At 37.6% G+C, this 12,010-nt stretch overlaps 1 protein-coding gene across 1 annotated transcript in view; it reads right to left on the bottom strand.

Annotated features, from left to right (window-relative positions):
- Positions 1 to 12,010, bottom strand: part of KIAA0232 (KIAA0232 ortholog) — a 71,882-nt gene that overhangs the window by 37,021 nt on the left and 22,851 nt on the right. Inside the window, exon 3 of the mRNA XM_042052931.1 lies at positions 1,896 to 2,033. Coding sequence (XP_041908865.1) covers positions 1,896 to 2,033 — 138 coding nt within the window. The remainder of the gene's footprint in view (positions 1 to 1,895; positions 2,034 to 12,010) is intronic.

Below are 12,010 nucleotides of genomic sequence, written 5' to 3'. Positions count from 1 at the left end.
TAAAAGAAGTCTGTATTTCTTTCATGCAATGCATGTGTTAAACTACCTACAAAGCAGCTTTAAGTAACAACTTTTTTTAAAAGGCTTAAAGGTTCAATTCTGTGTTTGAAAACACATTATAAAAATTATGACCTGCAATTTCATTAATGACAACAAATGTGAAAGCTTAACTGTCTGAGCAGGCAACAGAAGTCAAAATAGCTCTGAAATAACTCAAGTCTACAGGTTGCAGATTATAGGTTAATGTTGAACACTAAAAATTTGACAAGGTGACAGGGGTCAAAGATGAAGTTATTTTTCAACCTTTCAGATCCCATGTATTTTTATTCTTTCAAAACTGTAGTTGAATAGTTTCTTCCCTTCTCTGTTATAGGTTATCAATAAATTTACTTCCTTCCTATTGCTCTGCAACTAAATTTCTCTGTATTATATAAACTTAGCTCTAAGTGATGATCATTGATTTTCAGCTATGTGGAGATGCATCAAGGGAGTAATTTCTAAAGTTAAGAATCAAACATCAGTATTCCTGTGGTCTATGTATGAGACCTACATTTTGTTGTTCATAAAATGAGTAGACAAAGTCAAACATATCCTCAAGAAAGACATTACATCTTGCAATTATTTCCCCATATTTGTTTCATATTTAAATTAACTTCTATGGTAGTTAGAGTTAGACCTCAATATTCTGTAACTATGAGAGCAGAGCAAGTTACCAACAAAATTGTACTTTGCATCACTTTGTTAGGATAATAAGTAATGGGAAAATGGAAGTTCAGAAATCTCCCAGTTAAGTCAGTTAGCTATTTAGTAACTGAGTGAATACTCAAGTAGCTTCACAAACAGTGAGCCAGAACATGATGGTAATGCTGCTGAAGGTGGTGGGAATCACCACCAAATCATCCTCACTCCCTTGATTATTCTTCCATAGCCTTGCTGGCACAAGTGTCTGTGCCACAAATCTGACCAGGAAACCTCTCTGGGTTAACCTTTCCTCTGCCCCAACCAGGTTAATCTCAGGAAACTGATTCACTTTTCCAAACCAGTTCTCCATGTAACCACCCAAATGCATGTGCAAACACAAGCTATGACTAGGAAGGTGTGTAGAGCAGTAACACAACCAGGCTGCATAGGTGGGGTAGTTTCTTCTTACAGCAGTGACAGATCAGAGAACTTATAGTTCTGTAAACTAAAAAACAGAGTTTCTCATTCTTGTTGTCTGAAAAATCTCCTTAGAGAGCTTCCTTTGACTTGTGCTACAGATCATTTTTTCTTTTTAAACATTGCCTTCAACTGCCTCTCCCTTTGTCCACTTTTCTGCTCAACTACAATGATACCTGCTGCCTCTGCTATCTTCCTTCACCTGCCACCTTCACCTCTCCTCACCTTCTCCAGTCAGTGCACTTCAACTCCCCTTCCACTCAATCGTGTCATCTGGAAAGTGAACATTTGCTACTATACGTGGCTTTTTATTTAGGAATTCTGGATTACACATGTAGCATGCACAGAGCAAGATGGCTTTCTTCCCAAATATTCCAATCCTTTCTATTTACACAGAACACAAAGTCGATTTAGAATTTTTAGAATTACCTTTATGCAAAGCTTTATGGTAATTTCAACTCAAACTAGTGTATTGCAACTGCCCCTGACAAGAACAGGTGAGGGTTTACAGAAAGAAAAGCATGACACTACATAGTACAGAATCTCTTGTGAAATCAAGAGATACATACCATACCCATACACAGATTTCATAATTTCCTAAAGAAAAATAAAGAATTCTTGGAGAACTCTTGGCGAGCCAGCATTTTAAGAAGCCACAAATTAAAAGATAAGCATCACAAGCTAAATATATCTAGCACAAAGAAGGACATGAAGGACATTAAGTAGTCCAAACTTACTTCATCAGAAGCAGAGCGAAGACACTGGACAGCAGCCTGTTTTTTCATTTCCTCTAGTGTTAGATCAGAGCACTTTTTCTTACTCTTTCCCCATTTCTTGTAAGCTCCCTTTTCCCAGCCCAGGAAGATGTCATTCTCCTAAAATCAAAATAAAGAAATCACATTATTTAAAATACATTAATATCTCAGTACTATAGCAGAACAGGACTACAAATAACATACTGTTCAAAATAAAACCAACTCCTTTCTATCTGTTAAAAACTACTTTTTGCCAAATAAAAGATTAGTTTGATTACATAAAACTTGCACTTACTATTCAGAAAAGCACATGCATTTTTCACAGGACATGGAGGCAACTCACACTCCACTGCAATATTTTCCAATTGCAAAGCATATCCACAAAGGCAATTTTATGGCCAACTTATGGTTGAATGTATTACTGGAATTTACACAAAATATGTTAGAGAGTTTCACTGATCTCTGAAATAATATGAATGAAAAGCAAGTAGTTCTGAGTTAAGATCAAACTTAAGAGAAAGTTAAGCAAGTCAAAAGAAGAAAATGCAATGTTAGATCCTGAAGCCTATTCAATTCAGTGTTACAATGAACATGACTACAGCTAGAGATAGCAGTACCTATCATAAAATAAACCTGAACTATTTCAGAAGAAAATTCAGATAACTGAGAAGTGAGGGTGAGTAGGTGGGGTTGGCTTCTCATATATGTAAGAATGATGAAGAACAATAAAATCAAAGTAGAATGCTATTGTATTATATGCAATCATCTGAAGATATGTAGCATCCCTTATATATGGCTTTTCAGAATTTACAAAATTTACTACCTGACTCACTTGTTCTTCACTGTCTGTTCACATATATATACAAGACTTCTCATATTCATCTCATGAAAGAAATATTTTGGCTATCAGTAAAATAGTCTTTAACATCTTATAACGTATGCTTATCTAAAATCATCTTCTTCAGAGAGCTCCACAAACACTTGATGCTTTTCAGCCTACCTGTTTGAATCCCTTCAACATATCTGTGACTGCTTCCAAAGACAACCAGGCTAAGGCCTACCCTCATTTACAAGAACTCCTAATTGCCCATGGTTTTGAAACAAAGTAAAAACAAGTTGTCAGTGAAAATAATTGTCCCTGTGCAAGTAAAGAACAAGATGGGGAAAAAAAACGGAGCCAAGAGAGACCAATCATCTTCAGAAGCAGCCAACAAAGGGCTGCTATTTGTGACTTCACGTGACAGAGTGCTTCATGAAGGAGCAGAGCAATTTGCTGGATTTACTGTTTAAAGTCTTATTTGAGCACCAAAACTGAAGAACTGCATTTAGTGCTGAAAGAACAAAAAGCTACCAGTCACACTGTTTTTCCTAGTACTTGTGCAAGGTGCCAGTGATTCATTTAAAACAAAAAATTTGAACAGGCTACTGTACTGTTATTAGAAGGATTAACAGAAAGAAATAATAGAAAAAAGTAAGAAAAACATATCAGAAAATAGATTTAATAGACTGTGCATATCTACAATTAATTTTTAAAAAATAAAATTTTAAGTCTTTTCCAAAATTGCAGTTTATGTATTTCTTTATACCACGAGCACTCTAACTCTTCCCAATATTCATACAAAAGAAAACAAACTAATGAGAACCACCTACCCCCCACCAGCACCCAAAACCCCTCCAGCTTACTCACATGGGCACAACGGCAAATGAAAAACAGACTCATTTGTGTGGGTGAAAACTCAGGTACACCAGCAAATTTGCACTGGGTTAACTTCATTTATTCTGATTTTAAGTGGGAAGTTCATTAAGACAACATCTACAGTAGGAAAACATTCCCCAAATGCTACGTATTACTGTTTTTCTCTATGCTGACAAAGCTTTGCTTTGTACTGGTATATCACAGCTTTACCAGCTATCTGTCAGCAGAGCAGCAAGAACCTTTATGCTCACAGCAATCTATAGAGTATTTCATTCAGTTCTTTACACACGTAACTTGAAAGATATCTGACACTTGTTTACAGACTTTGACAGTTTTCAACCTTTAAAAACTGAAAAATCTCTTTTAAGAGATACCCAATCTTTTTAAAGGGGGAAGGGAGGCTAAACATAATTCTCTCTCAGGCCCCTACCCCAGAGCTGTGGTATCAAGGTCTCACCCCTCCCTCCAGAGTGAGCTGTTTGCGCACTCTGGGAACAACGTGGCTTGTCTCTCACGATGCAGCGATTGAGGACAGAGCTCTGTTGGAGTCCTCATTTTCCTTCTACCTCTGTATACAATACACACAAAAAATTTTTCTGGACACATGGCTTTCAGTCACACTTGGCTGCCAAGTTTAAAACTTGGTTTTGGATTTTTTTTCGAGGACAAACTCATAAATTTTATACCTCAGATTTTACAAGACTAGCAAATGCCATGGATTACAGCTGTTTCATGCAAAATTTTGCAGTTTAAAATCAACATCTAAACTACAGTATTTATCAGCACTATATATGTATTTGATATAGCCTAGGTTACTGAGAATCTTGCACCTTCTGTACACAAATCAAACTACACAAGAGTGAAGAAAAAAAAACTTTAGACATAATTCTTGTGTATCAGAACCATTCTGGATCAAATACAAAAAAAAAAAATTTAAAACCCCAACATTACAGTAAAATGCCTGAGAAACAAGAAAATGTAATACACCCTCGAGAGTGAGTCTGTAGAACAGTGAAACACGAACAGACAGATCCCCTTCTTTTATGATGACCAAATTGACAAAGGAAGGAAAAAAAAAAGGAAAAACCCAGTAGTTTCAAATGGTTGAAATTACTTAAATTACTCTCTTAATTTTTTTTCCCTCTGTTTTTCTCTCTGTTTTCAGTGGTCAGGAGCCCATCAGTAGGTTTACTCCTCAGACTGAAAAGAATAAAGTCCTTAACAAACAGGAAAGCAGCAGCAAAAAAGAAGGCAGCTCAACAAAACATTCTGTATGCATGAAGACAAGTATACTACTTCCTTCCACGTGGAAAGAAGGGAAAGAATAACCAAGGACTTCTGATCTCTTCACCTACTAGATACCTTGTTTCCTAACAGAACCAGAGATCGTAAGATAATGCTCATTTTAACGCAAGAGCTCTACACTGGTCACTGAACATCTCACAAATCAATGCCACTCCAAACTTACAGATTTTAAAAGTGTGCATACACACAGAAGAAAAACTAAAATTTGGTTTACAGAATTCTAATACTTAAACCAGACTACCACTACCTAAATTTTTAAGAGATGACCATCCAATATTAAAGAGATATCAACAGAAAGCCAATGCTCTCTAGATACTGAAAAAAACCTAAGTTTGTACATCTATACTGCTATTTAAACATCTACTCTTCAGAGTCCTACTATCCTCTACCTGCTACATAACTAGGTAATTTCATTAGAGATTTTCAATCATGAAGACACTGAAAGTGCAAAGTTTCATGACAAGAATAACTTAATAACTACAAATATGGCTAAAAAAACATTGATTACGTATCTGTATTCTTCACACTAATGATGCTGCAAGAAATGCAGTACTTTGAGTGCTTAATTCAATTTTAAATTAATATATAGGCACAAATTTTAGAAAGATTTAGAAATGGTTTGTTCTATTCAACTATGCAAAAGCAGCAATTCCACCACTTCCCTCTCAACTACCAAGAAACTGGAGAAGCAAAAAAAAAAGCAAGTTTGGTAGTGATTCTTTCATTTGCTGTAGAGAGAACTATCTACTATCCATAAGAAAACAAATGTGACACCTTGTGATAAGACTGAAATAAAAACATTATGAAGCTCATAGTTCATGTAAATGGCAACATTAGAAAGGGAAATATAACCTATTTTTGAAAAAGAAAAAAAAGGAAGACTCGGGGAACTACAGGCCAGTCAGTGTCACTTCTGTGCCTGGCAAGATCATGGCACAGATCCTCCTGGAAAATATACTAAAGCACATGGAAAATAAGGAGGTGATGGGTGACAGCCAGCATGGCTTCACTGGGGGCAGATCACACCTGACAAATCTGGTGGCCTTCTATGACAGGATAACAGCTTTGGTGGGTAAGGGAAAAGTAAATGAAATCAACTACCTGGACCTGTGCAAAGCTTGTGACACTGTCCTTGCCTCCGGAAAGACAAGGATTTGACAGATGGACCACTCAGCGGATAAGGAATTGGTTGGGATGGTCGCACTCAAAGAGTCGTGGTCAATTGGCTTGATGTCCAAGTGAGGACCAGAGACAAGTGTTTTCTTGGGTCTGTATTGGTACTGATGCTGTTTAACACCTTTGCCAGTGACATGGTCAGCGGGATCAAGTGCTCCCTCAGCAAGCTCACCACTCTGTGGTGTGGTTGACAACCAGAGGGAAGGGATGCCATCCAGAGGGACCTTGACAGGCTTGAGAGGTGGGCCTGTGTGAACTTCATGAAGTTCAACAACATCAAGTGCAAAGTACTCCACCCAAGTTGGGGCAATTCCAAATAAATCCAGGCTGGGCAGAGAAAGGATCGAGAGAAGCCCAAGGAAAAGGACTTAGGGCTGTTAGTTGACGAGAAGTTGAACATGAGCTGGCAATGTGCACTCACAGCCCAGAAGAATAACTGTGTCCCCGGCTGAATGCAAAGCAGTGTGGCCAGTAGGCCAAAGAAGCTGATTCTGGCCCTCTGTCCACTCTCATGAGACCCCACCCACAACAGTACTGCATCCCAGGTCTGCTCCCAACATGAGAGGGACTTGGACCTGTAGAAGTGAGTCCAGAGAAGGGCCACAAGAGGACTGGAGCACCTCTGCTATGAAGACAGGCTGAGAGAGTTGAGGTTGTTCAGCCTGGAGAAGAGAAGGCTACAGGAAGACCTTACAGCACCCTCCAGTACCTGAAGGGCCTACAGAAGAGCTCAGAAGGGACTTTGGACAACAGCATGGAGTGACGGCACAAGGGGGAATGTCTTTAAACTGAAGGAGGGCAGGTTTAGGTTAGATATTAGAAAGAAATTCTTTACTCTGGGGGTTATAAGACACTTGAAAGGTTGCCCAGAGAAGTTGTGGCTAGCCCTTCTCTGGTGTTCAAGGCCAGGCTAGATGGGGCTCTGAGCAACCTGGTCTAGTGGAAGGAATCCTTGCCCATGGCAGGGGGTAGGAACTAGATGGTCTTTAAGGTTTCTTCCAAACCAAATCATTCAATGATTCCATGAAAAATTCTATCCAAAATGGAACGGGTCCTCACTGCCTCTAGGAGGATTTCACAATTGAGATTTTGGGGAAAACTGCAACAGATCACAAGAGTACGTCACCTTTAAGATTATTCAACAATGTATAAAGACCTTCAGTGATCTTGCCTGAAAAAAACACTTCCACTAAACCTAGATTCAGGAAACTCTTCACAGATTGCTTAAAGCCACAGCAGTGGATACTTTTTCATAATAAAATTTATTATAATTACTGAGAAAGGTCTGATGGGCCAGAATCAGCTTAGACATTTCTTACAGGCTGCCTCAGACTGAGACAAAGAGATAATACATAGGTGTGATAGTTCAGAAAAAAACACAAGAACATTGGCTCAAACTCAGCTAATATGCCCCAAAGGAAATGCAGACGAAGAGTACATTTCAGAGAGCAGCATAAGTTTTCTCCATGACAAAAAACCATTGCTAACACAGAATAGAGAGGACTGGAAAATGTTTTTTAATTTTAGATAATAACTCCAAATCCAGGTATTACCAGGGAAAGAATTCATCTTAGACTTTTAGTGAAAAACCAGGGAACCATCTAGCCACTACAGTCACCTCCTTTCCAGTTGCCACAACCGGAACATTACAACCCTGTGGAGCCCGGCTGATAATGTATCAGATAACAACATGCACTGCTACGACCTCAGGATATTTGGTACTGATGGCAGGCAGTGAAGAATTCTACCTGTCAAAACTAATCAATCCAAGTACAAAACCCTGTAATCTGAGTTTCTGTCAATTATAAACTTTTGCTTATAATCCAACCAGTTTGAAAGGGCAGTCTATGTGATGCTCACTAATTAGAAGTTACTTCTAGGCTAAAACTTAAGCAGAAGAAATTTGTCACACCCACTCCAAAGAATGAGAGAACATGCAAATTCTGCATCTGTTGAAATCTTATGTTTGTTGAGCAGGCTGCCTTTAGACTTTTCCCATTAAAGTAAAAGCAGAAAAGAAAATTTAGCAAGACTATAGCTACAGCTATAAAGACATAGTTTTACTTACAAGTCTGACTTACACTGCAGAAAAGAAAGCCAGGAAGCCAACAGAAACTGTCACTACAGAGTCAGGGTGTCTGAAAGGAGCATGTCATGATTGGAGAAGTTATTTCATAGCATTTATAGTTGCTTTCTTGGATTTAGAAATAAAGTTGTGTTGTAATCACCACACCACTGTAATCATCTGATTTCAGAGAATATAGGCAGCATACATCTAAGCTTGGAGAAATGTGACAGGTGTACTGTCATGCAACGGTCTATACGTAAAGAACACAAAGGAAGTATCTCAGTTATCCCCAGAATTCCAAGCAGTACAATTGTATCAGCACAGAGACAGCTGCAAATAAATCCTGACTGTTATGAGGACTCACCAACCTGGCACTTGAACTTCCATCTCTGCTTTGCATTACATAAGCCTTTGTGAGAATACAGCAGTAGTCACAACAACAAAAAAGGAATGAGCAGTTCAACATGATCACACCAATACAAATGCAGCAGAGAGCTTGGAAATAGTTTCTCAGATAACCACAGTCCTTGAGAACTAATGCTTTTCTTTTGCACTAATACATGAGCTGAAGGTTCTGCAACCCTGTACAGTTTGCACAAATACAATGCCCCTGCGAGCCTACTGCTGAGCTCCAATCCCTGACACCACAATTCCTACCCCTAAAATGGAACAGAGAATACCAAGTCCATGATACTCCAAATCTGTCCCATGCCTAACAGTCACTAGACAGAGAAATACAGAACAGATCAGTTATTGCACAATTAACAAGACAAATGTCAACTAAAAATCAATAAATAAACTTCCTGAGCCACATGCTTTTACAGTAAAGACATTTCAGCTATCTTCCATTGCTTAACTGAAGAGGAATCCATATCCACCTAATTTCTCTCAAAAAACTTGACGTTATACACAAAAAAATTACTTCCCAAAATTTGAATTATATGGTCCTCAGCTACAGTCCCCCCCTTCCTAGAAAGGAATGGAGGGCAGGACCACAGCTAAGTTTTCCTCTGTGAACTTTTAAATTCAGTTATCTGAGCTTTTAGAAGGCAGTTTAACTTCTGTATTAATAAGCTTTATGGGCATAATAATTTCAAGATATAGTACAATTTCCTAAATATGATTAATTGCTCCTTTCTTTAGTTTACATGTTTATGTATGGGAAAAAGAGGAGGGTTATTCCCAATGCTGCAAACAGACACATTTCAGTGATCTAAGGAGTTCAAATTAGTCATATAAAGAAGTACAGCTAAAAGTCTTAGTCTCGCAGTTCCTACCTATTCTTTTCTTCATATACTGATTTCCAAAACTTGTACTTTACACATTTAGTTGGGGCAATGACTAAAAAACTATGGTCAGAAAATTTAAGAAATTGTTCCTACAGGACAGTTATACAGCTTAATAACCAGTAACACAAATATAAACTAAATTGAAAATGCTTTGCATTCAAGAAATTTATTTGTACATGTTGCTGGTGAACTTTGAAATTTACTGACACTTGTGTGCAGCAGTCACACAGCATTTCCCTGCTGTAGCTGAACCCACTCTGCATACTGTAATGCGTTAAGAAAAAATGTGTTTGAGTGACCCCAAAGTATTTCTTAGGGATGATAAAAGAATAGGTGTAATTATACTAGAAGAAGCACTGCTATTTTTGTCAAATAGGCATACCTGCCAGATTAACACTTAACACAAGGTTAGTGGAGTACAGAGGACCAAATCCTCATTTCTCCTCCTCTCTTTAGGTTATGCATGAGACACACAAAACCCATACAGAACCCTATATCCTCTTCCCCCTAAAATATACATGTGAAAAACTAATACCTATTACTAGAATATAAATCCAGACATCAGGTCCCTCTACTGGGTTAATATGGGATGGCAGAAGAAACAGCCCACATTCCACTGGATGTGGGAGCCTAGCAAGTTCGTCCCAAGTTCAGTCACCAAAGTGTCCTGTGTCCTTAGCACATGCAAGCCAAACATAGACTAAAGTTGGCAAGGATATACCCATCCCAGGGCAGAGGGATAGGCTTCCATATAAAAGACTACCTGAATGGAACTACTTCAAATCAGTCTACAAATAATTAGTCTTCCAGCATAAAAGCCTCCCTGTTAAAAATTTTAAAAAAACAAAAGCAAAAATATCATCCTGATCACAGAAGTACATAGTTTACAGTGCAACAGCAAATTAATTCTGAGAGTTAGGAAAACATTATCTTTAAAAAAAAAAAAAAAGGATATTTACTTTTGCGGGTCAGAAAAAAATTGTTAACTTCCAAAGATGATTTGAAAGAAGTAGATCAAAAGCAACAGAAGACACACGATATGGAAAGTATGCACAGCAAATGCATTTCAATCTTCCTGCTGCATGAGCAAAGGCTTACAAACAAAGCCTTTATCTCACAGAGTGTCTAGCTGTTGGGGTTAGGTTTTGGGGTTTTTTAAATAAAGGCTCTATCCCTTCAAAAGGGAGAGCAGTCTACAGGAACAAGTCTACAGCTTTAAACCACAAATTTGTTATATTCAAAACCAGCTAGGCTTACAAACAGTATATGAAAGATACAACACAGAACACTGATTTTAATACTGTACAAAGAAAGATTAATGAAATAATGTTTCACATAAAGTATGTTTTAAGGCAATGCCTTCTGCTTCACACAGATTATATTATCTTAATGCAATATTTATTGTATCACAAACTGGTTCGAGAACACATGCATCTACAAATATACTTTTAATTAGCATTTAAACAACAATTGTATCTTAACAGCACCTGGTTGGTTTGCCACTAGGAAACTGAGAGTAAGGTATTCTGATTAAAAATCAATCTAGTGTGAAGTCAAAAGGCTGTCTGAGAATGTTCAGATCTCCACCAACAGCAATTCTGTGGGTCCCCAAAAGTTAAAAACTTGACAGCAATTCCATGATTTTCTGCTTAATTTATCATTTATTCCAAAGTAAGTAAATTCAGTAATAAAATGCAAATGATGAAAGCACGTATACTTGGCAGAAACATTCTGCACTTTACATACATTAAACAGTATGTAAATCCATATGAATTTTGTGAGGTTTTTCTTAATGGACCAAAAGTGACTAAAAATTCATTCACCTCAGCACAAAATACTGGTGGTTTCCAAACATTTTGAAGAGAGACCACTGATAGGCCTCAAATTCAAAAAAAACCAAACCAAACTGAACCAAAAAAAACCCCCTAACACGCCTAAATAATGAATACCTTATATAACATGGTTCAAGAGATTTCTTTAGTAATCTTTAGGCCATGTAGACATCTAATATATGTGTAAATCAATTTCAGAATTGTGTTCTCTAGAAAGACTGTAAGCAAGCAACATCTTTGTTTGTAGGAAAAAAAAAGGCCAAGTCTGCCACTGAAATCCTTACTTGTCTTCTGGTAAGACAAACCTCAACTAGCCACAAAACTCCCAAAACTATTTCTATGAACTGTATCAGAGGAATCAAGGAAAACGTGCAAACCCAATTAGTACTATCTTTGTATTTTCTACTCCATCAGTTGACACTGGGGAAAAAAAATCCCAAACAGCCTCCTCCTTCTGCCCGCTTACACCCTCCCACCAGCAATATCATTGCTGCCAAAAAAACCTCAGGGGAGAGGGAAATTTAAAAAAAAAAAAAAAGAGTGCACAGTAAGAATGAAGGACTTTTTAAGAACTTTTACATCTTAAGCTTTTAGACTCATTTCCAAAAGTAGCAAGTACGGCTTGGATAAGAATTGTGCTCTAGGTGCCAACAATAACTAAGTTACCTTCAGTACCTGAGTATTTAAAAACAAAACAAACAAATATACATTTAAAGTGTGTACATATGGAG

The sequence above is a fragment of the Corvus kubaryi genome, unplaced genomic scaffold (assembly GCF_017639235.1).
Source record: "Corvus kubaryi isolate FWS band 111438036 unplaced genomic scaffold, C.kubaryi_AGA036_p1.0 split1-131, whole genome shotgun sequence".
NCBI classification, from domain to species: domain Eukaryota; kingdom Metazoa; phylum Chordata; class Aves; order Passeriformes; family Corvidae; genus Corvus; species Corvus kubaryi.
Note: the sequence above shows the minus strand (reverse complement) of the source record. Positions and strands in the feature narration are given on the sequence as shown.